Consider the following 25,574-nt stretch of genomic DNA (forward strand, 5'->3'; position numbering starts at 1 on the left):
TACATGTCCCAATGCACCAATGTTCTTCTAGGATGGGTGTCGGCAACCCGCTGCTCCAGAGCCACATGCGGCTCTTTCGTCCCCCTGCTGTGGCTCCCTATTGGCTGAACCTACCACTGGCTGGCCCCACACTTCGCCCTCCCCTTCCAGTCACTCCTCGCCTGGACTGAAAGAGATCAGAGACAGAGACAGAGAGACAGACACAGAGAGAGAGATACCTGTTTCCCACAGAAAACATTGGGAGCCACAAAACCTGGGTAGGCGTGGCTGGGGGGGTGTCATGTGACTGGGTGGGAGTGAGTGACATCAAGTTGGCCATACCCACCGAGGTTTTGTGGCTCCCGGTGTTTTATTTTCTATGGGAAATGGGTCCAAATGGCTCTTTGAGTGCTTAAAGTTGCAGACCCCCTGTCCTAGGAGAAAGAGATTTTGCTACTGAGGAGGGATGAAGCCCCGTCAGATGTTCTAGGCCCAAATTAAACTTTCCTTAATGATATAGATTATGAATCTTCTAAACGATGCAGATACTTTCATAGCATTTTAAGGCGGCAAATGTTTATTTTTGTCCTCTGGAAGAGCAATCTTGAATACACTTCAGTGAGAGACACCAAAATGCTCGTTCTTCAGTTCCTTCCCCACCTCTTGACTGGAGGATAATGGATGACCTTTCCTCCAGCCCCAATGCTCAGACATGTTTGTGCACAAATGTTCCGGGCCCCCTACGCAGTGCCCACTCCGACCCTTGGACACCCAGCAGCTGCTCCTGCGCCTTCTGGAACTATTTATAAGATGGTGCAAATCATGTTTGGCTAACTATGCTAAACCCAAGCTGAAGTAAAGACAAGGATAGAGAAAGCTCAAACAGCATTCTTCAGAATCTAAAACGTCTTCTGCAATCACGACATAAGCCTAAGATTGAAAAATCAGGCTTGTCAGATGTTACTTTTCTATCCTACTCTACGGAGTGGAGGGTTGGTCTTGGACAGAAAGCCACTTGAAGAGACTAGAAGCGTTTGAAATGGGGATTTACAGGCGACTGTTACGTATAAACTGGGTTAACAAAATCAGAAAGGAGGAGGTGATAAGCCGCCTGGGAAAAGCCAAGGGAAATCATCAAAACCATTAAAAAGCGAAACTTAGAATATTTTGGACATGGGATGCGACACCCGGAAAAATACAGCATCCTTCACTTAATCCTCCAGGGAAAGGAGGTCCAGGCAGAAGAAGAATATAATGGCTTCAATATTTAAGGGACCGCTTTGGACAAAACTCAACCACAATTTTCCATGCGGCTGTTGACAAAAATAGGATGGCCAACATGATCGCCAACGTCCAATAACGGATATGGCCCAAGAAGAAGAAGAAGAAGCTAATCCCAAGGAACCAGCCATCTCTTGGCGTTGATCTCCACTCAAGGGAAGTCATGTTAGAGGCTGTATGCAGGAAGCCTCTTCAGCGAAACAGAAATAGGTTCAGCTTGCAACAGAGGGTCCTATAACAAAGGTGCCAGTTGGGACATTGCCAATTGTCATAAATATGAGTTAGTTGTCTGAATGTCTGAATTTGGATCACGTGACCCTGGGGATGCTGCAACGGTCATAAGTGTGAAAAACGAGTCATAAGTCGCTTTTCCCCAGGGGCGCTGGTAACTTCGAGCGGCCACTGAATGATAGTACAACGAGGACGCTTGTGTTCTGAGCCCTGCAAATGTTACGGTCAGCTCGATTTCCAGTCATGCGAAAAATATCACGGTGGCTGGTATGAGAACTTCGTCCTCCAGCCGAGCATTTCTGAATTTGCCCTCCAGCTCCGTCTGCCTTTCATTCCTTTGCTTTAAGCGCGGCAAGATTTATCCACAAAACTTCCGAAGCCTCCCCCAAAAAAAGTCTGGAGAGCTGGAGGAAGAGTTGAAAGGCCTTGAAAATCTTTCCATTGATCGCTCGCACCTAAGATGCTGATTTATCCTTACTGCAAGAACATTATTTGGCTGGATGACACAGTTGTATAGAGAGAGAAAAGGTGGCATAACAGAATAAGGGAGTTAGAAGGGACCTCGGAGGTCTTCTAGTCCAACCCCCTGCTTAGACAGGAAACCCTACACCATTGAGACAAATGGTTATCCAACCTCTTCTTAAAAACTTCCAGTGTTGGAGCATTCACAACTTCTGGAGGCAAGTCGTTCCTTTGATTAATCGTTCTCACTGTCAGGAAATTTCTCCCTAGTTCCAGGTTGCTTCTCTCCTTAATTAATTTCCATTCATTGCTTCTTGTCCTGCCCTCAGGTGCTTTGGAGAATAAGTCAACCGCCTTCCCCCCCCCCTTCTTTGTGGCAGCCCCTCAAATACTGGAATACTGTTACCATGTCACCAGGAGTCCTTCTTTTCATTAAACTTGTCCCACATTAAATTTGTCCTGCCTTGCTACACCGTGTTCTTTTGCTCAGCTTTTCAAAAGTCTCAGAAGTGTGGTGAACAGAAGTGTTATTCTGTTCAGAATAACAGACTTGTAAGGGACCTTGGAGGTCTTCTAGTCCAGCCCCCAGCTCAAGCGGGAAGCCCCATACCATTTCACCCAAACGTTCGTCCAGTTATTCTATTTAAAAGCAAGATGCTTTGGATAGCGGCTACTCCAGTTAAGGGTTCTATAACGCGCATCGAAAACCCCCATGCTCCATCCTCACAGCAACCTTGCCCTTCTCTCGCCGTGGGGCCCAATGAAATAATGTTCCCCAATGAAAACACCACATCAGGCAGAGCCAAGGGTTCCTTCGGCCAAGCGCTTGTCAATAACGCAAGTTAAACCTGAACAGGGCAAACGACGGATAAAGAGATCGATTCCCCTCAGGCGTTCCTCGCATACTTGGCCCTTCCTTCCGATGACAGCTCTCTTGGCCAAACCCTCCGTAAAAATCCTACTTTATTTACACCCTCAGTCTTTATAAAGAATGAAAAAAGCAGAAGGCACATTGAAAGCATTTTGGGGTTAGTTAACAATTAAAGCGACGAGCTGTTTGATTTCCGGCGTTGACCCCCAAAGTTAAAATAAAATATATATGAAGGGACTTACCAGGAACAGGGACTGAACTTTTAACACCGGATGGTTTTCTTGCTCTGCATTTGGGGCCGGATCAGCTCCTCCAGTGCATTTCTGCAGCCATTTTAGCATTCAGCACATCAGCCACTGCGAATTCTTTCCAGGCAATAAAATCCCACATCTCCCTTCCTTCATCTCTTCAATAGGGGTTTCTGTTTTGTTTTGGGTTTTTCTTCCTTCCTCCCCAGCTCTAAACCGGATTTCATTTCCTCCTTCCCTCCCCAACCCTTTTCTTTTTATTGATTTAATTATTTTTTTTTAAGCTTGCTCCCAAAGAGTAAGATCAGGTCAGGAAGGCATCCGGAGAGGTCTCCGCTTGGGCAGGTTCCTGGTTCCAAAACAATTCTTTCATTGACACACACACACACAAAAAAAAAAGGAGAAGAAGGAAGGGAGTTTTGCCGGATGGGAAGTTCAGCAAGGCCGTTCCTCTTACCAAACCTTCAGTCAAGCGAAAAGAAAATGTCGAGAAGAGGGGGGTGGGGGGGGAAAAAAAAACCAGAGTGGGGGAGAGAAAATCTTTGCAGCTCAGGCAAAAGCACATAAGTTTATCGGAGTTTCAACTTTTCCGGGAGAGGAGAAAGTGGGAAGCCAAGCCAAGGGAAAACTGGTGGAGAATGGAGAGGGGGGGGTCCTGCCCCCACCCGGGCCCCTCGCCCGACTGTTTCTATTGATTTCAGTCACTGGAGGGAGGCTGGGTCAGCTCTCTGAAGAAATACTGGCTTTCATTAAAGAAACCAGCTCAGTCACAGTGCCGAGCGCTTTGGCAGGCAGCCGCCTCCCTGTGGTCCTCCTTCTCTCCTTGGCAGGAGAGGTGGCATTCCTCTTCCCTTCCCCATCCCAGGGCTCCAAGAACCCTCCTGCCTTGGCTGCTTTTCCAAACCTTGAAAGCCTCCTAAGCTTTCAACCCCTCCGCCCCCAACCTTGGAAGTGCCTCTGCAAAGGTTCGAGGCCACGCAACTCCTGGTGGTCGCCCCACGTAGGATCCAGGGTGAGAAGCCACCAGGCGGTTGCGCCACCAGGAGCAGCCAAGCACGTAGTGTGCCCCCACCTCTATTCAAACCCGGATGCTCGGATCCGAGAGCCGTGTGCTGAATGAAAGAAGGGAGAGTTGGGTTTGAAATTCAGGCAAAAGAGCCGGCTAGACGGGGCACGTCCCCAGCTCTTGGCTTAGCCTCCTCCTGGGGACAACAGGAGGGGAACTTCTGCAGATGTTCAGATGGGGCAACATTGCTAGGCTTCAGAATTGCATAACTGAGAAGGCGGCTTCTCAACTTTCACGAGTTAAATGTAGAGACCCCTGGGCTGAATCATCCCATCCAATTCTTTCTTTGTGACAGGAAGAAGCAGTTGACAAGTAACACATTTGGTTAAGCCAGTTTAAACAATCTAGAACATCCTTCTAGGAATGTCAAATCTTCTTCTTCTCCTCCTCCTCTTCTCCTCCTCCTCTTTTTCTCCTCTTCTCCTCCTCCTCCTCCTCCTCCTCCTCCTCCTCCTCCTCCTCCTCCTCCTCCTCCTCCTCCTTCTCCTCTTCTTCTTCTTCTACTTCTTCTTCTTCTCCTCCTCCTCCTCCTCCTCCTCCTCCTCCTCCTCCTCCTCCTCCTCCTCCTCCTCCTCCTCTTCTTTTTCTTTTCTTCTTCTTTTTTCTTTTTCTTCTTCTACTTTTCTTCTTCTCTTCTCCTCCTCCTCCTCCTCCTCCTCCCTATTTATTTACCTATCCTGCTCCTCCTCCTCCTCCGAAGCTAAATCCAGTGGTTCCCATAGAGAAATAAATACCACATTACCACAAACTTTAACTTTCTCTCCTGACCTTTTCCCATAAATAATTTTTGAAAAAGGAATTATCCATGAGTGTGTATCATGTGTTGTTAAAGGGACTTCAGATTTATTAAATCCCCAACAAAGGAAGGATAATCAGCCTCGCTTTTTAAAACATTTATCGGAGAGTCCAGGAAACTGGCATTTCTCTTGTGTTTCTATTGTATCAGACTTGAAGCCAACTGTTTCTCCCTCCTTCCAGGATATCTGCTTAACTCATTTTAATGAATATTCAGCGCACAGAACCCACAATTGATCAAGCTCCAGTTTTATCAATCTAAAATCACAGCGTGATTCCAGTGTCTCTGTAACATAAGCTTTCTTTATATCCGTTTCTTATTTTTTTTTCCTCCCCAAAATGCATCAGCGATGGTCTCGCTATGTAAAACTACAAGCTGCAAATTCGAAATAATATTCCCGATCTCTCTCGTCTTTTCGGCTCGAAAAGGTCCGGGTTTTTTTTTTTTTTGTTTGTTTGTTTTCTTTGCCATGTATTTTGAGAGCCAGGAAAACCTATCTGATTTTTTGAAATATAAACAAATGGTTAGATGGGCCTAGATATTGGCATTTGTACGTAGATCTTTTTCACATTTATATTCTATTGTGTTTTACTGATTGAGGTGAAATGTTAGCAGAGATTGCTAGTCCGTGAGCAGAGTAGAGTAGCACTACTTTATTGTCACTTTGAATGTACGCTAATCGGCATACGTTAAAATGAAATTTTGTTGCATGCATGTTTGATAGGCCATTACGCTAAATAAATAAGTAAATAAAAACTGTAACAGACTGTTGTGATCCGCGGGCAGCCTGCGGACCTGGCAGTGGAGTAGGACAGTGAGGAGGCTGGGGAGGTCAATGGGCCAGTCCTGGAGTCTGGGGAAGGCCCGGACAAGGGCTCTGAATCAGAGGCAGAGATGGGGACAGGGCCATCCGGGAGTGATGTGCGGACTCCGGTGCCTTCAGAGGCTGACAGCAGAGAGGCAGAGAAACAGGAGGAGCCTGTTCCTAGTGCACGCATGGGAAGAGCAGCTGAAGCAAAAAGGATGACTCGGGAGTAAGGCCAGGAGATGATTGGCCCCTCCCATAAGGCTTAAAAGAGCAGCAACGAGCTGTTGGGTTCTTTGTAGAAAAGCAACGTTGATTCCAGTGCTTCTTGTCAGCGTCTCTTGAACTTTGTGGGGTTTTTGCCAAGAAAAGCCTTTGGCAGGTTGCCAAAGACATCAAAGGTTGGCGATAAGGCCGAAGAATTTGTTTTGGACTCAAGCTGAGAATGAATTAATTCTCAGCTGTTTTAATAAAATAAGTTTGTTCAGGACTGAATTGTGTTTGGTAATCACTACTTGGGCCTCGGTCACAACACAGACCAAATTCACCATCAACTCCAGTATAAATAAAGCTTACCATTGCCTCAATAGTCCATTCAAGGTGAAGGATTCACTAACCTCTGTTCAGATGCTCCTTCTCATAAGTAAGGGGTCGTATGAAATGGACCTGTGGGTTATGAGCTGTGGATTAAGGTTGTTCTCTTGGTTCATAGGTGAAGAAAGAAGAGGAAGAGGAGACAGAAGAAGAACTTTCTCCAGAGGAGAAGAGGATATTGGAACGAAAGCTGAAGAAGGAGCGTAACAAAGCACAAAAGAAATTAATGCGAGAAGCAACGCTTGGGGCCGAGAAGAACCAGCCTCAGAAGCCATCGGGGTCAGAGTTGGCACTGGACTATTTATCTACGTAAGTTTGGTCCTTTTTGCGAAGATCTCTCCTGGGCAACGAGTAGAAATATCATTGGGTGGCATTTACAACCATTTCCCACCTTCACGTGTTTCAGCCCCTGGATCACAATTTGGAATTAAATTCCAGTGGATCCTGTCTCTTGATTAAATGTCTGTAGAGATTCTCCATCATCCAGGTCCTGGTTGTCCCAAAGACACTTTTTTTCCAAAAGGCAACTGGACTTTCTTGGGGTTTTCCCCCTTGAAAAGTTTCACTTCTCATCCAAGAAGCTTCATCAGTTCTCTAGCAGAACTGAGGAAGCTTCTTGGATGAGAAGCAAAACTTTTCAAGGGGGAAAACCCCAAGAAAGTCCAGTTGCCTTTTGGAAAAAAGCATCTTAGGGACTGTCCCAAAGGTGCTTTTTTCAAAAGGTCTTCCTTGGTTTTTTTTCTTGAAGAAGCTTCTTGGATGAGCTTCTTGAAAAAAGCACCTTTGGGACAACCATGATTTGGATGACTGAGAATCTCCATAGACATTTAGAAGAGAGCCGAAGAAGCTGCTTGAATGAGAAGCGAAACGTCTTCAAAGAAAAACCAGAAAGTGCAGTTGCCTCTTGAAAAAGCACCTTTGGGACAACCAAAGACGACCGAGAATCTCCATAAACACCTTTAGCAATGTTTCTGTTGTGGTCCGCTGGCGGCCTGCAGAGCCAGATAGTGAGGAGGTTGGGGAGGAATATGAGCCAGTCCTGGAGTCTGGGGAAGGCTCGGATGAGGGCTCTGCATCGGAGGCAGAGAAAGGGCCATCTGGGAGGTACTTGCTGCCTCCGGAGCCTCCAGAGTTGGACCTCAGCGAGGCAGAGAAACAGGGGGAGCCTGTTCCCAGTGCGCGCATGCACAGAGCTGCCAGAAGGCCAGAACAGTTAAAACAAAAGGGACGACTCGGGAGTAAAGCTTGGAGATGACTGGCCCCTCCCATAAGGCTTAAAAGAGGAGCAAAGGCACGTGGGCCCTTTGCAGGAAAGCAGCGTTGTTAATTCTGTTTCCAGTCGGCATCTCTGTTCTGGACTCTGTGTGGCTTTGCCAAGTAGGTCTTTGGCAGCGTGTCAAGAGAGATAAAGGTGGGTGATTATCCCGAAGGACTCTTTACAACTATTTGGGACTCCTCTGTGAATGAACAGAATTCCCAGCTGTTGCAATAAGAGGTTTTTGGGAGTGCTCGTGTGTTTTACTGACTCAGGAAGCCTAGGTCAGAACAGTTTCTTAGTTGTTCTACCACATAGAAGGTTAAGGAGAACAAACTTACGGAAGAGGAAAATCAGTCTAAGGCCCTCTTAAGTCCATGTCTGTTTACTCCCCCTAGTTTTCATGGCTTCTACTTTATTTATTTCTAACCCATCCCTTTTCCACCCTAACACTCAACAAATAAGGCTTCATTTTAGAGTCCACAAGACTAACATGTGATCAAAGACAGGTCAACATCCCTGCAGCCAACAAGCTTCACGCCTGGCCCCGTGGGATTTAAGCCACGTCTCTCCATAAGGTAGATTTACAGCACAATGCCCCAGTTTTCATAAGGTCCTCTCTTTAGCAGTTCCTAGAACCAAAATTTCGACTTCTAGGAACGAGGACTTTGTCTGCTATTCCGGTGTGGCTGGAGGGAATGAATCGCCTTCCCGCCTGAGAGACGCATGATTCGAGCTGCCCAGAGCAGGAGGGAAAGCAGAACACAAATTGTGCTCCTAGGACACAATTTCGGGAGCAGCTGGAATCCTCGGCTGTTTTGAAGGGATGTGCGGTTTATCTGTCATGGGCTGATAGCTATTCCGGAAGGTCTGTTAGCGATTATCGCAAGACGAGTTTTCTGGTTTGAAAAACGAATGCATAAATTCCGGGCTCCCCTTTGCATCGAGCAATTGCAGCAGACAAATATACAATATTTATGAACCGATTGGAGATGGACGTTTATTTTGTTTCCCTTGATTCTTTGGCTGCCCAGCAAACCGAAAGCAAGGAGAGGTATTCCTCGAATTACAACCACGATGGGAAGCAAAATTTCCACTGCTAAGCAAGGCGGTTCTTAACTGAGTCACGCCCAGTTTTACGACCCTTTTTTTGCCGGGGTTCTTAAGTGAACCGTTGTTAAATGAACGAGGCAGGCGTTAAGAGAATACAGGGATTCCTCGGCTTAAAACCACAAGGGAGCCCAGAATTTCGGTTGTTAGGTGAGACCTTTGTTAAGTGAGTCTTGCCCCCATTTTGCGACCTTTCTTGTCACCGTTGTTAAGTGAATCACGGCCATCGTTAAGTTAGCAACACAGTTGCTAAGTGAATCCAGTTTCCCCCATGGACTTTGCTTGTTGAAAGGTCGCAAAAGGGGATCACATGACCCAGGACACTGCAACCGTCATAAGTATGAACCAGTTGCCGAGTGTCAGAATTTTGACGACGTGACCCTGGGGATGTCGCAGTGGTCGTAAGTGTGATAAACGGCCGTAAGTCACATTTTTCCAGTGCCGTCGTAACTTCGAACGGTCACTAAACGAACTCGGTTTCGTTCTTCTTGCTGTGTGTACCCCCCCATTTCCACTTCAATTCATTTCCTCTCTTGATGGCCTCGTATATTTTTGTTTGTTCTCTAATCCAGATGTGGGTCTTCCTATCTTGTCTTACGTTGTGTCTTTCCGTGGCACTTTGTGCCCCTTGTTGTTTTTGTACCGATTGTGAGGTTAGTGTCCATGTTTGGCCAGCATGGGTTAGAGCAGGGGTCTCCAGCAGTGGTGAAATTCAAATTTTTTTTACTACCGGTTCTGTGGGCGTGTCTTGGTGGGTGTGGTGTGTCTTGGTGGGCGTGTCTTGGTGGGTGTGGCAAGGGAAGGATACTGCAAAATCTCCATTCCCATCCCACTCCAGGGGAAGGATCCTGCAAAATCCCCATTCCCTCCCCACTCCTGGGGGAAGGATATTGCAAAATCTCCATTCCCACCCCACTCCTGGGGGAAAGATACTGCAAAATCCCCATTCCCCCCCACACTCCTGGGGGAAGGATACTGCAAAATCTCCATTCCCACCCCACTCTGGGGCCAGCCAGAAGGTGGCATTTGCCGGTTCTCCGAACTACTCAAAATTTCCGCTACCGGTTCTCCAGAACCTGTCAGAAACTGCTGGATTTCACCCCTGGGTTAGAGCATATGGCCAGTACATGTTTGAACATTTGAAGACCGGAAACCAGATCTGATGGTGGCGGTGGCAGGAAGCATCACCACGACTGCTATTAAGCCGACAAAGAAGATAACGGCAGTCTCGTTAAAAATAAACACCGAAGATGAAAGCAGCACTGCCAAAAACAACATTTAAAACCCTGAATGAATAAATCAATGGCCCAGCAGCACCTTAAAACTCATCAGATTGGTGCCAGATGTGTTTTCGCGGTGGGGAAAACGGGGGAAAATAAAATAGGCTTCCTCGCATCCAAAGCCGCCCGTTATGGTGGGATGGGTGGCTTCTGGCTTTGAAGATCTGTTCTCTTTCCGAGGAGATCTTGATCATCTGATAGCATAAGCACGATAGAAATTCCTTCTAATCATCTTCTCCCCTTTACTGTCTCTCCTTCCTGTGCAGTGCAATGCACGGTTTGTTCGGGGGAGCTTCCATGCAAATTGTTTGAGTTATGAGCTCGCCGTTAGAGACCGAAAAGAAAAGAAAGGATGGAATGCGACCAAGCCATGGAGGAGGGGAAGATATTTTCAACCCAATGTTAAAAAAAAAAAAAAAGACAGCTATTTATTGTAATTAAAGAGGAATTTGTTGTAAGGGAGGATTCGGGAACTCTTCCAAAATGAGTTACGATGACTTCAAAGAGCTGCTCATTATACGGCAGCATCCGCTGGTGTTCATTAACGGTGTGCCATCGAAGCGTAGGAGATGCCTTCACAGATGCTGGAATATAGCAAAGAGAACTGGAATACTGCATTTGGTCACCACCATGTTATAAAAAAAAAGAAGTTGAGACTTTGGAAAAAAAATGCAGAGAAGAGCAACTAAGAGGATTGAAGTCCTGGAGACTAAAACATATGAAGAACGGTTGCAGGATTTGGGTTTGGCCAGTCTAGAGAAAAGAAGGACTGGGGGGAACATGATAGCAATATTCCAGTATTTGAGGGGCTGCCCCAAAGAAGAGGAGGTTCAACCCATTCGCCAAAACACCTGAAGGCAGGACAAGAGCAAAGGATGGAAACTAACCAAGGAGAGAAGCAACCTGCAACTAAGGAGAAACTTCCTAACAGTGAGGAGAATTAACCAGTGGAACAGCTTGCAACTAGAAGTTGGAGGCTTTTAAGAGGCTGGACAGCCACTTGTCTGAAAGAGTACAGGGTCTCCTGCTCAAACAGGATTGGACTAGAAGACTTCCAAGGTCCCTTCCACCTCTATTCTGATTGATTGATGCTTTTGGTGGTCTGGTTAAATTTTACCACTTCATCTACAAAACTTTGATAGCCATACCCTGCACTCAAAGCCAGGTCTTTGAAGAGCTACCCTAGTACGCTCTGTTCTCATGTGGAAAGGTCTTCTTCTAGGTCTGATACCAAGCTGGGTTTCCCCAACGTTACTGTCCTCCTTTAAGATCCTCCTCAGAGGTCCATCTCATTGGTGCCTGTTGGGTCAACGGAGGTCAACACCAAGCAGAACCATCTCCTAGCACGCAATTCTCATGCTTAATTGCTCGATCCGTTCAATTAGTTGACGAACAGTGTGGATGAAGAAGCTGTCCCAGAACCGTTGAGCACATCATTATAATCCAGGGAGATCTACTGGGTCACGGAGGGTGGTTATCACCCCAGATTTGAAGCCTTGCCTGTTTTTAGTGGATGTCACAACAGGGGCTAATGCACTAGAAAACGTGACTTATGACCATTTTTCACACTTACGGACCGTTTCAGCATCCCCATTGTCACATGATTCGCATTCAAAGGCTTGGCAACTGACTTATATTTACGACCGTCGCAACATCCCGGTGTTCACGTGATCTCATTTTTGCGACCGTCTGACAGGCAAAGTCAATGGGAAAGCCAGATCCACTTAATGACCATGTGACTAACTTAACAAGTGATTCACTTAACCAATGTGGCGAGAAAGGTCGTACAACAGGACAAAATTCACTTAACACATTTCTCACTTAGCAATATAAATTCTGGGCCCAATTGTGGTCGTAAGCCGAGGACCACCTGTCCTGAATTTCCTCTTTCGGTGGCTTCAGAGCACTCCGACCAGGGTAGTGTGGGAATGTGAGTTAAAATGTCTCTGTTGAAAGTTTTTTTATTTTCTATTTTTTTTTCGCCCAGCGTCTTGCTGTTTTGAATTATTGTTGTTTATTTACACACTTTGAGTCATGGAAATTTATTTCGATGTTATTCGACTATATTTATATACGAAGTCATATTTTTCAAACATGGCAAGGGTTTAAGATGACAAGTCCAAAAGACCCACATTGTAAAAGATCTGGATCTCATTATGTAAAACCGAGCGAGTTCTCAGCAGGTATATCCAACAATTGGGGTCTTATCAAGATTTTCGAATCCCCGTGTGGTTTGGGTTTTTTTTTTTCCTCCGCTGCCGAGGACTTCATATTTTCCAGCTCTGCTGACATTTCTTAATTCAAAATAGTCACTGGGGAGTTTCAAATAAAAAGTTTCAATCTCTTCTGTTTGAGTATTCCAAAATAAATAAATATGTCCTACATTCAAGAGAGCCTCTATTCCGCCGTAGGACATTGGAATACGAGTAAAACTGACTTGTCAAAACCGCGATCACCAGATCACAATTCACACACAGGACCAGCGTCGCCCATTATTTGCAAACCTACGGGTGAATTTTGAAGTTTTCAGTTTCATGAAAACATACAAAGGTCGCACCAAGGCAACTGAGCACACTGGTTCTCTACTTACAACAGCTCGTTTAGTGACCAACGGCACTGAAAAATGTGGCGTATGATCATTTCCCATACTTCTGACCGTGGCAGAATCTCCATGGTAACATGATCAAAATTAAATTGTCTGGCAACTGGCATGTATTGAATGACAGTCGCTGTGTCCCGTGGGGGGGGGGGGGGTGTCACACAATCCCCTTTTGCGACCTCCTGACAAGCGAAGTCCAGGGGGAAGCTGGATTCACTTAACAACCGCGAGACTAATTTAACAACTACAGCGATTCACTATGGCAAGAAAGGCCCGTAAAATGGGTCAAAACTCACTTAACAACTGTCCTGCTTAGCAACCAAAGTTTTGGACTCATAAAATGAATGGGACAAAAATTTGCGTAACCAATGCCTCACTTAACAACAGAAATTTGTGGGGGGGGGCGCTCAATTGCGGTCGTAAGTCAATGACTTACCTGTCTTGTCGGAACACAACCTACAAACGTGATTTAAGCACAAGCAGTCACTGTGTCCCCTGGTGAAGAAAATTCACTTAAAAAACATTTTATTCGACTGCCATTTTCTCCTTTCCTGACATTAAATTTTCGGGTTAAGTCGGGGTTTCCGGGAAGGAGTCAGACAGAGAAACCTGAGCGGTCCACTCCGAATTTTGACACACACACACACCCCCCGGTCATGGTCCTTTATTTGCGCCAAAGAAACTCAAGGAAATGGCCGCGTTAGGCTGGTTCACTTCAGCATTAGTCCAGGTTTATGGCCTCTGTTATGTTTTGTCAGGGAATGTTTACGGTTAAAAAGAGACTTGGACCAGGATAAAAAAATATAAAAAAGGAAATGTTTGCTTTGCTGTACATTTGTTGTAAACATTGTGAGTCCAAACAAATCAAGACATTTTTGAAATGTTTAAGATCACGCCAGGATGACTCGGTCGGCCCAGACGTCCTGAGAGCCTCTTTTGCAAGGGAGAAAGAAAAATATTGTGATGCTTTTGAGAAAACTTCAGGGAGAAATATCGGGTGGGACGTACTGTGGCAAACTGGGAATTCTGTTGTAAAACCAAATAAAAAAAAAAAGATCTTATTATCAGACTCCATATAGTCCTCGACTTATGACTACCATTGAGCCCAAAATTTCTGTCGCTAAGAGAGATTTGTTAAGTGAATTTACAGTTTTTCTTGCCATAGTTGTTAAGTGAATCTGTCTCCCCCATTGACTTCGCTTATCAGAAGTTCACAAAAGGGGATCATGTGATCCCGGGACATTGCAACCGTCATAAGTACATGCCAGTTGCCAAGCGCTCTGATTTTGATCACTGGGGGAATGCTGCGACGGTTATAAGTGTGGAACCTGGTCGTAAGTTGCTTTTTTTCAGCGCTGTTGTAATTTCGAACGGGTGATTAAACAAACAAATGTCATTCGAGGATTGACTGTATTGTAAGGTTGCGCTGAAAAGCTCCGACATTCCCGTGGAAATGAGGAAAATGAGAAATATTGTGCTTTTTTTCCCTTTCCCTTCCCCTGAAGTTGGTAACGTATCGCCTGCCGGATGAAAAGATACAATCGATCCTGCCTGTCCGAGCTGAGCTTTTCCTGCCAAAAGTGGAGCCCCCCCCCCTTTTCCCTTCCCTGCCACCCCCCAAGAAGTTCATCGAGGGAGGGAAATGAGATAAGTTGTATTTCCCCCGGATTCATCCTCCAGGACCTCAGGCCGGGCCAGAATGAAGTGTAAAATAGCACGGACATCTGGACACAAACGGGGAGGGGGGGACAGCTGTGTTGTGTCATGGTTTACACCGGAAACTCTGTTGGTTTGACTCTATCATTGGACAATCCTCATGGAAAGATAGGCAGCCTGTTTTCAGCCGTGTCCCTGGACCTTCCTTCTCCTATTAGCGTAAGGATGTCCACAGGGCAGTGGTGGGTTCCTCCCGGTTCGGCCCGGTTCAGCCAAGCCGGTAGCGGTGACGATATGATGTCACCGAACCGGTTCTCTTTCTCCGGGAGCTGGGCCCTCCCGCCCGCCCCCACGTTATTCCTACCTTTTATTTCTTCTTTTTTAGCCCAGCTGATAGGTGCGGTAGAGTGCAGCAATCATGCACGAAGAGAACCAGTAGTAAAGCCGGTTAGAACCCACCACTGCCACAGGGTATGGTCAAAAAAACTCCAGAAACTTCTACGATGTGGTATGAGGGTAGCTCCACCTTTTTCTAGATAGCAGGATAAGAAACAATGGTGGGAAATTAACCAAGGAGAGAAGCAACCTGGAACTAAAGAGAAATTTCCTTAACGGTGAGAGCAATGAATCCATGGAACAGCTTGCCTTCAGAAGTTGCGGGGTGCTCCACATCACTGGAAGCTTTCAAAACAAGACTGGACAACCATTTATCTGAAATGGTATAGGGCAGTGACGGCTAACCTTTTTGCCATCGCGTGCCAGCAGCAGGGGAGGTGTCACACACATGCATGCCCACATCCATAATTCTATGCGCCCCGCCCCTGTGCATGCATGCGCAACCCCCCTCACTCCTGGCACGTGATGGCACGTTTTTCTCTCTCCCCAGGCTCCAGAGCCTTTCTAGGAGCTTGGGAAGGGTGAAAACGGCCTTCCCCACTGCCCCGGAGGCTGGAAATGGCCCGTTTGCCAACTTCCAGTGGGACTGGAAAGCCCGTTGTCAAACTTCGATGCTATCTCAAAATTAAATGAATTTCCAAACTGCCAATCTTTAAGGTAATCTTTTCTTTAATTGAGCACAGCAACCGGATCATGACTCGATGCGGACAAGACTGATCTTTTGCCCCTCAATCCCTCCCTTTCCGATCCCCAAATCTCTGCTTCTCATTGGCTATCTTCCAAGTCATTCTCCAGACTTCTTGCCTCGTCATTTCCCAGGAATGTCTCCCCCCCCTCTCATTTCCACGACAACCCGGCTTCAAAAGGATTTAGCAGGCAAAAGTTCAGAGCTTATCTCTCTCCTCTCTATGCCAGCGCTGAGGCGCTGACACCCGTTTTTTTATCTCCCCAGCCTCCAGAACCTTTCTAGGAGCCTGGGGAGGGCGAAAATGGCCTTCCCCATCCCCTATCCCGGAGGCCCTCCGGAGGCAGGAAACAGCCTGTTTCCCTACTTCCAGTGGGCCCAGAAGGCCCAAAAATCAGCTGGCCGGCACATGCATGTGCACTGGAGCTGAACTCGCGTGCCCACCGATATGGCTACACATGCCACCTGTGGCGTGACACGTGTGTCATAGGCTCACCGTCACGGGTATATTGTCTCCTGCTCAAGCAGGGGGTTAGAAGACTAGACTCTGTTCTATGTCCTATACGTCCTATATGTCTGTTGCAAGAGCTTCCATCCCATCGTTGGGCCACCATCTCATCGACAGCTCTGCAGTGGAGTAATATTCACCTCTTACGAGGCTGGTCCATCTTAAGGATCTCTTCTTCCTTGTAATTTGCTATTGTGCTGCTTGGATTCTTTCTGTGTTGGCTTCTGGTTCATTCGGTTGACTACCTTGATTTCTAGGTTGGTCCAGTGGGCTCTGTATTTCTAATAAAAGAGTACCGTTATACAGGGAGAAACCTTTGTGAGGTGTTTTTTTTTTTTTCATAATATACCGTAATCAAAGAGTCAATAGTCCTTTTTAAAAAAAAAAAAAAAAAAAATACCAACCCAAGGGTTCAGTTATATAAGGGAAGTAATTTTCCTGTTTACACACTTGCAACAAGCTGCGTTAGATTTTATGTCACATTCTTCTCTTACAAATTTTGGCTTGGGGAGCAGTTTTGTGTTTGCGCAAAGAAAGCCAGCAACTCTTTCTCTATATTTTAGATTTAGAAGCAAGGTATTTTGGAAAACATTTCCAAAAATTGTTTTTGTTTTTTTGTTTTTATTGGATTTCTATACCGCTCTACTCCCGAAGGACTCAGGGCGGTGAACAGCCACAGAATAAAACACATAAATACAAAAATTTAAAATAGAATAAAAACAAATTAAATAATTTGGCTGAGACTAATTTAAAATACCCAATAATTTAAAACAAATTAAAATTTACATTTAAAAGGGGGAAAGATTTAGGCCAGGCCAGTCAACAATCAACCATTGTTGATGGTTGATTGGACCGTTCTAAGAAACTTTGATTCCAATAAGCTTCATTTACTCCTAAAAACTGCAGTGCAGATCCAACACCAATTTCATCAGACTCTCCAAGTTTGGATATCACAAATTGTTGGCCACGACCAAGCCTGTTTCATAAGCACGAGTGATTTGAGACATACAAAACAACTCTTTAAGGTCAACACATCATAATTTACCGGCATGTCCAAGCCTGGTCTAAATAGTCCACAAGAAACAATTAAATCCAGGTTTGTTTCATCAGAATTGTGGTCCATGAAAGGCTGGCTCCATAATCTCTCCTTTCAAGATCACCTGTCTCCATGAAGTAGTTTCTTTCTTGCGTTACAACAAGCCGTGGTTTTGTTTCTACGCACTCAATGCCGTGCCAAACGAGAAACGCTGAATATGCCTGAATAAGTATAACAGAATAACAACAGAGTTAGAAGGGAACTTGGAGGTTTTCTAGTCTAGTCTTCTAGTCCAGGAGCCCATGGTGGACTTCCTTCTAAAGTTGTTCTGCTTTAGGATGATACAAATGCATCCCTGTAATCCTAATTTCCTTCTGGTCAGCTTTGGAAACCCAGGTTCATCCGTCCCAGTAAATGGACATATTCAAAGGAGGTAGATTGGGAATAAAATGGAAGGTTTAAAGCAGTGGTGAAATTCAAATTTTTTTACTACCGGTTCTGTGGGCATGGCTTGGTGGGCGTGGTGTGGCTTGGTGGGCATGGCAGGGGAAGGATACTGCAAAATCTCCATTCCCACCCCACTGTGGGGCCAGCCAGAGGTGGCATTTGACGGTTCTCTGAACTACTCAAAATTTCCGCTACCGGTTCTCCAGAACCTGCTGGATTTCACCCCTGGTTTAAAGCAGTTTTTGAAATAAAGGTCCCGTCACAAAGACTCTAGAACGGTATTTCCCAGCTGTAAAACATTTTAAGACGTGTGGACTTCAACTCCCAGAATACCCCAGCCATCCTCTCTTTCTTTTTGCACGTTTTGCTCAATACTTTTTTTTCCAGGCCGGTCAGGATCTGAACAAAGATCTGGACACCTTTGAAAACGGAGATATGGGGTGTTGGTGATGGTTTTCCATCACTCTTACGTTATTGAATTCCTTCCTTCTGCTTTCTCTTTCCGGTTTTGTTGCAGCTGGTCTGAGAGTCCCCAAGGCTGGAAATTTCAGAAGACGAGGCAGACATGGCTTCTTCTGCATATGTATGACAAAGACCAGGTAGGTCCCCCCTCACTTCATCCCCAAATGGGAGGTTCAGCCACGCAGCCCTGTTACAAAGTCCGGTTAACTCTACGATTTGCTCATCTAAGTCTTTTCCAGAGGGAGAGGCCCCAAGCTGACCTCCCCTGCCTTCCTTGCTCTTGGGTAAGCAGCTGTGGTTTGGGTACCCAACCTGGTCAGGGATGGAGACGGATGCCCTCCTAAGAGGTGGATCACCCAGTGAATAGTGATCTATAGTTTCTGCCCATCCTACACCACCCGATAGAGTTAACCTGTACTGGATTAGATCCCCAAAACAGATCTTCATCTGGTTCCTCTGGAATTATCTGTCCCCAGGATTTAGTGGGCCTCCCCTACATTGATGCTCTTTAAACGAGCCCTTCAGAGCTAGCCCTGACCCCGTGCCTTGGGGTACACCAGAGGGCTCCCCTTAAGAGCCTTGATAGTACAGTGGTCTAAAGCACCCTGTTATTAACACAGCTGCCTGCAATTACTGCAGGTTCGAATCTCACCAAGGCTCAAGGTTGACTCAGCCTTCCATCCTTTCTAAGGTAGGTAAATTGAGGACCCAGTTTGTGGTGGCAATAAGCTGACTTGGTATAAATATACAAACGTATGAAGGCTATTGCTTAGCGCATTGTAAGCCGCCCTGAGTCTCCGGAGAAGGGCGGCATATAAATCAAATAAAAAAAAAAAATGAGAATGATGGGTTCATCAGAATGTGGGTTATTTTTCCCGATTCTTTTTTTCCGCATTGTCCAGGCTGCGTGGTTTTTCATTCTTTTGTTCATCAGTGTTTCTCAACCCCATTTGCTTTAAAATGTGTGGACTTGAACTCCCAAGAGTTCTGCTCTATATCCTCCTGAGCTGGATGGCTTGTTAGATAAATTAAATGCAGATGCAGCCTGAGGCAAAAGCTGGACTTTCTTCATCCACACGGAACAGACCCATCCTCCAAAGGATAGGATGAGAAAGGAAAAGCTTCTTCTCTTCAGAAAACGGTGTCGCTTCGATGTCCATCTCTCCAGGTTGCCTGGGTCTTCTCTCAAACGCCATGGCTCCACTTATTGTGGCTGGCTAAAAACACTTCGCTCTCCCCTCCCTTCTCCCTCTTACAGGTCCCCGATCAATACTTCTCCATTTTGCTGCGGTATCTGGAAGGACTTCAAGGCCGGGCCCGAGACACAACGGTGCAGAAAGCAGAAGCTCTGATGAAGGAGTACGATCAATCTGACATGGAAGACGATCTCCTGGAAGAGAAATGTGACCGTATCCGCAAAGTTTTGCAGTTGCTCTCCTGACTTTCCGTTTCTTAGATCCTTCTATCGGCATAAAGTTACGAGAACTGGATATAAAATTTTAGCTGTTCTTTAAACTTCGAACTCTTGGCCACAAACCTGACGTTGCTTGGAAATCTCTTCCAGGGTTGCCGAGGAAGTGGAAGAAATAACTAAAAATAAAAATCAATAAACGGATCGGTATCGAAAACAATACTTGGATTCAGCTTTTCAGAATTAGCTTCCTTTCCCTCTTTTCTTTGGTAACGGTTACAGCTGTCAATCTTCCAGTAGATCTTTCTCACAATATTCTCAAATGGACCTGCGACCAGAATGATGTTCCTCAACCTGGAAATTCCAGAACTTTCGTTCCATTCCATCTCAAAAGATGAGATGGGCAGGAGGAGCCACCCCCAATCTTTCCCTGGTTATCTATTTTGTTGGCTCCCAATTAAATGGCCGCTTTGTTTAACCTAAAATGTCCTGGAAGCTGTAACCTTTGTCTAAACCACTATTGTTTACTTTGAATATTTCTTCTGTTACTTTGAATATTTCTTCTGCTTTTGTGTTCCTTAGTACTTTGTGGCTAGCACCAAGGTCCTTGTCCATGGACAAGGTCAAAAAGTTCAGGATGGAGCATCCACAACTTCCGGAGGCAAGCCTTTCCACTCGTTTATTGTCCTCACAAGTTCCTCCTTTGTTCCAGGTTGCTTCTCTCCTTGATGAGTTTCCATCTGTTGCTTCTTGTCCTGCCCTCAGGTGCTTTGGAGAATAGCTTGACTCCCTCTTCTTTGGGGCAGCCCCTGAGATATTGGAAGATTGCTATCATGTCTCCCCTAGTCCTTCTCTTCATTAAATTAGACATACCCAGGATCATCTGACTGAAACCCTACCACTTTTGATCTGCATCATACATGCAACACCCATGAAAACAGGTGTTGCGTGTATGTTTATAGCTGTCAACTTCTCAACCCCATAGATGCTGCTTGATTAGGAGAGGAAACCTTTTTTCTAACATTGTTGATGCATCCCTCTCTCTCTCTCTCTCTCTCTCCTATTTATCCTCAGAGGGCGATTTTCCAACTGGGTAAATCTTGTTTTTTTGTGGATTTTTTTTTTTTTTTTTTGCCTCTTGGACTTTTTTTCCCTGTTTCGAGAGGCTAGACGTCTGCAGACCGTCTTGTGGGGGAGGGAAAATGGACCCTGAGATTTGTAATTATTCAAAGGTCGCCGTTGTTAATTATACCGGTTGTCCAGCTGCGATTCCCGGCTTCTTGACACCTTTGGTTCTTATTAAAATGAGAAGATTTGTCTGGGGTTGTGACAAGGCAGCCTTCAGAATCTCGGGGGGGAGAAAAAATATGGAAGTCATTAGTGCTTTCCAAAGAAATCATTTAAGCAACTTCATCTGGGCAGCCAAATATGTAAGCAACCCAAGATGTGTTATGTTAACACAATTCGAATGGAATTTAGTACATGAACAAGAGCCAAGACAGGATTGGGCAAAACAAAACATTTTACACACATTTGAAGCAGCCCAACAATCCGCCAATTGTCGTTTACGGTTGCCTGCTTTGGCTCATCGTGGTTTTCCTATCATTGCTGCCTTCTTTAATTTTTTTTAGGGTTGTTTTTTATTTTCTTATTGCAGGTGAGCCCAAAATGTTTGTTGCTAAGCAAGATGGCTGCTAAGCGAGTTTTGCCCCGTTTTACAACATTTCTTGCCACTGTTGTTAAGTGAATCACTTGCAGTCATTAACTTAGTTACCCGGTTGTTAAGTGAATCGGCTTCCCCATTGGTTTTTTGCTCATCAGAAGGTCACAAAAGCGGATCACGTGACCCTGGGACACTGCATCCGTCATAAATACGAGTCAGTTGCCAAAGCATCCGAATTTTGATCCTCTGGCCATTGGGGATGCTGTGATGGCCATAAGCGTGAAAAACCGTGATAAGTCACTTTTTCCAGGGCCGTTGTAACTTCAGACAGCCACTAAATGACACGTTGTAAATCAAGGGTACTTTCTGGTATAGGGTCTCCTGCTTGAGCGGGGGGTTGGACTAGATGACCTATAAGGTCCCTTCCAATCTCTGATAATCTGTAATCTGCATTAGGTCCAGCAGCCATGTTGGTCTCTAAAAAAGGCACATAAATTTAATAGGTAATGAGAAATTGAGAATGCTAAATAAGTCATAAGTGCTGGCAAAGCACGAGGGGATAAATTGGGAATTCAGCTTGAAAGGATTGCTTGTTTAACGGGAAGATGGAGCAAAACAGCTGGATTTCTCTCCAGGCCCCTCATTGGAGAGCCGTGGGGCAGAAGCGTCCTTTGAACAGCTGTGGGAATTCCTGCGAAGTTTGAAGCTGTGCATTTTGTGCAGAAAGTTCCTTGAGTATAGAAATGCTGCTTCGGAGGGAGAAATGAAGAGGGTTTTTTTAATGGATTACGGTGTTCAAGACTTTTAAATCCATGCTGGTTCCGCAGGTAGAAGAAAACAGACTCAGAGAAAAACGTCAGTTTTTTTTTTTCTCTCTCTCTCCCTAATCGTGAGCCAGAGTTTGGGATTTGCAAGCTTCACACCGACATAATGGTGCACCATTATGACTTTCCCAGGAAAAGAGCTTTAAAAAACAGCTTCCTTGTTGATTTGCGTATCTGTGAATGGGGTGAGATACAATAGGAGGAAAAACCTGTAGAGGCTTATCGGAAGGTCTTATCACTTTCAAACAGGCCCTTTGTCCGAATACAATGGGGGAAATTTTGCCAGGCAGATGATTGACCAGAAAATACAGCCTGTCTGCTCCCCCCCCCCTTCTCGACTTCCTTTCTGGATCAGAATTTCCTGACAAAAATTAAAGCTAAGCCTAATTATTATGTGGAATAACGTACGTGAATTAACAAATTTTTCTTTTAAAAAAAAAGGGGGGGGGTTATGAAATAATCTCAGGCCTCAGAGGCAAAATTGGCTTTGACCATGGTGGAGCCTGAAATAGGGTTTACGTTTCAAACTTTGGTGGCGTTAAAAGAAAAATGGACGTGAAAAGGGACTATTGTAAGCAAGCCTGCAATGTGCATTACAATCCAGTGTTTTATTACACACACACACACACACACACACACACACACACACACAAAAGAATGGTGGTACAGGGAAGGAAGGAAGGAAGGGAAAGAAGGTAGGATAAGGGGATGGAGGGAAGGAAAGGAAGTTAGTTGAGGAGATGGAGGGAAGGGAAGGAAGGTAGGATAAGGGGATGGAGTGAAAGAAGGAAGGAAAGGAAGATAGGTTGAGGGAATGGAGGGACGGAAGGAAGGAAGGGAAGGTGGGTTGAGGGAATGGAGGGAAAGAAGGAAGGAAGGAAAGGAAGATAGGTTGGGGGAATGGAGGGATGGAAGGAAGGGAAGGTAGGTTGAGGGGATGGAGGAAAGGAAGGAAGGAAGGATAAGGGGATGGAGGGAAAAGGAAGGAAGGAAAGGAAGATAGGTTGAGGGAATGGAGGGATGGAAGGAAGAAAGGGAAGGTAGGTTGAGGGAATGGAGGGAAGGAAGGAAGGTAGGATAAGGGGATGGAGGGAAAAAAGGAAGGAAGGAAAGGAAGATAGGTTGGGGGAATGGAAGGAAGGAAGGTTGAGGGGATGGAAGGAAGGAAAGGAAGATAGGTTGAGGGAATGGAGGGATGGAAGAAAGGAAGGGAAGGTGGGTTGAGGGGATGGAAGGAAGGAAAGGAAGATAGGTTGAGGGAATGGAGGGAAGGAAGAAAGGAAGGGAGGATAAGGGGAAGGGAGGGAGGGAGGGAGGAAGAAAAGGAAGATAGGTTAAGATGGAGGGACGGAAAGTAGGATAAAGGGGATGGAAGGAAGGAAGGAAGGAAGGTTGAGGGGATGGAGGGAAGGAAAGAAGGAAAACTGGTGATTATAACTAGTGTTGTTTCATTTTTTTATCTTATTTCGGCCAATTTTCAAGGAGGGCAGCTACAACTCCAAAGCCCAGCTGCTGTGTTTAACCGAACTTCCATAAGAAAATAAGGACTTCCTCTAGATTTCCACAGTGACTTTACCTCTATAGGTTTGAAGACCTGGAAACTGATGTGCAAAACATCTGGAGGAGTACCACTTGAGGGAAAGGATGGGATAAGCCTTGTTGTGGGCTTTCAATGTTTTTGAAAGGAGAGCTGGTGCTAAAAACGTGGTTCGAGGGGACATTATGAACATTAGAACAGAAGGAAGAGTTTGTCCCAAATCGGATCCTGTTACGGTATGTCCTTTGGACAATAGGAGCTTCTGGTGCTGATTAAATGTTACATCTTCTCACCTTCTTGAATGAAGGTCAACCTTTATATCTAACAGTCTTCTGTTCTCCTGAAGGGCGTAGGGTGGGTGGCCGTAATGTCTTCTTCCTGCCTTCCTTTCTCTAGAATATTCCCAGCAAACTGACGCCCAGATCCAAAATTTAGAATTAATGAAGAATTTGGCCAGTGAGCTACAAGAACTTAATATGGATCCTTGCTAAGACCGACCAGAAGAACATTTCGTAATTTTGCAACTTGCTGAACTTTGTCCATTCATGTTGGATTTCTCCCAGGATTTCTACATTTCAAATTTTGATTTAAAACTATGGCTTTCTTATAAATTGAAGCCGTCTAGAACACATCTTTTCCCATCAGGAATTTGTTAATTGACGCCCCCAAATCTTGTTTCAGTGACTTCTCGATAGCTGAAGTTGCAATATGGTAGTGACCTCTGCTGGCTGAAGGAAAAAAAACCCCCAATCATCTAGAGAATTCTAATCCAAAGAGGCTCAAGAGTTTTATCCTCTGGACTTGTTCCTCCTTAGTTGCAAAGTATAATAAGTGTGAGATTCTAAGAAACAGCAAACCTCATAAAAATTGCAACAGAGACCATGAACAAGAAAAAAAAGCAGATTTATTAAATATATATATATATAAAGCTATATAAAGCTATAAATATACTCAACATTTGCTGTTGAGGTTGAGGGGACGGGAGGAGAGATTTATCCCCAATGACTTGTGACATTACCTGCTGTCTTCCCCAGTGTCTGTCTAGGGAAGCCAGCAAGGAAAGTTGCAAATGGTGATTACTTGAACGTGAGGCATTGCAACCAGTTGTAAGTGTGAGCTGGTTTGCAAGGGCCACGATCACATGACTGCGGGGTTATTGGAACTGCCAGAACTCCGAGGATAGTTGTTGTAACCACCTGTTCTTTCAGCCCTGTCGTAATTTTGAATGGCCGCTCAATGAATGGTGGTAGGTCAATGCAAACCACCTGCATTTTTTCCAGATGTTGGGAACTGAATCTCAGGCTTATGTTGGACATGATGAAGGACAGAAGAGCCGAATTAAAAAGGCATTCTATTTCCCTCCGGGACCTGCAACCACATACATACATGTCCATTGCCAAGAGCCGAATTTTGATCGCATGACTATGGCAATGCTGCAATGGTCATAACTACGAGGACCGGTTGTAGTTTTTTTTTTAATGCCTTTTTTTCAATGCCATTGCAACTTCAAATGGTCATTAAGCAAATGTGTCTATAGCCATAGACATGGTTTTCCTGGAACGCTGACAAAATGACTGTAAGTCGAGAACTACCTGTAATTATTTTCAGTGCTCTTAAGCCCTTTGTTTAAACCAGGGGTGTCCATCTCTGTCAATTTGAAGACCTGTGGACTTCAACTCCCAGAATTCCTCAGCCAGCATGGGGAATGCTGGGAATTGAAGTCCCAGAGGTCTTAAAAGTTGCCAAGTTGGGCACCCTTGGTTTAAATGATCCCTTCATCAAGTCTGTAAAAGAGCCCGTTTTTATTCATCCTCCCCTTGCAGAAAAAAAGAAGAAAAGGAGACAGAGAAAGTGGGGGGGGGTTCTCTTCTCCAATCTGGCACCCCCTCTAAAAATTTCAGATATTTCAGTCCCAGCTTCTTTGGAAAGACCAACCCGCCTCTCCATCCCAAGTGTGAATCAACTGTGCTTTAACCACAAGTGTCCTAAATTCCTCCTCCATGGTATTTTTCTTGGCACTGCCTTGACAAACACACACACCCCCTTCTCATCTGCCAGCAGTTAATTTTTCACAGAAATCCTTGGCTTCTGGATAAAACATTACATTCCTTGCTTTTAATTTTTAACCCGCTGCTCCAGTTCTGCAGATTTGTTTCGTCCGTAAGTCAGCAAAATTGCTGACCTTCCGAGTGAGTCCAGCTCAGAAAACCAGCCTTGGCTTCACCCAAACTCAGAATGGTGTTGAAAGAGCCTGGTGATCACGCATGTTAGTTATAAATTCACTTTCTATTGATCCATCTCGACGGTTGCCCCAGGCAACCCGAAACCTTAGGACACAGGCTGTGATTTTAACCTAAAAGTTTTGGAAAGTC

General features: G+C 45.3%; 1 protein-coding gene across 1 annotated transcript in view; it reads left to right on the forward strand.

The window, feature by feature from the left end:
- Positions 1-19,682, forward strand: part of CHLSN (cholesin) — an 84,015-nt gene extending 64,333 nt beyond the window's left edge. Inside the window, exons 3-5 of the mRNA XM_070955361.1 lie at positions 6,452-6,642; positions 17,823-17,904; positions 19,026-19,682. Of these exons, the coding sequence (XP_070811462.1) occupies positions 6,452-6,642; positions 17,823-17,904; positions 19,026-19,208 (456 nt within the window). The 3' untranslated portion in view covers positions 19,209-19,682. The remainder of the gene's footprint in view (positions 1-6,451; positions 6,643-17,822; positions 17,905-19,025) is intronic.
- The last annotated feature ends 5,892 nt before the right edge of the window (positions 19,683-25,574 follow it).

This window comes from Pituophis catenifer, unplaced genomic scaffold (genome assembly GCF_029215685.1).
Source record: "Pituophis catenifer annectens isolate HBS135680 unplaced genomic scaffold, rPitCat1.0.hap2 SCAF_16, whole genome shotgun sequence".
Taxonomy (NCBI): Eukaryota; Metazoa; Chordata; class Lepidosauria; order Squamata; family Colubridae; genus Pituophis; species Pituophis catenifer.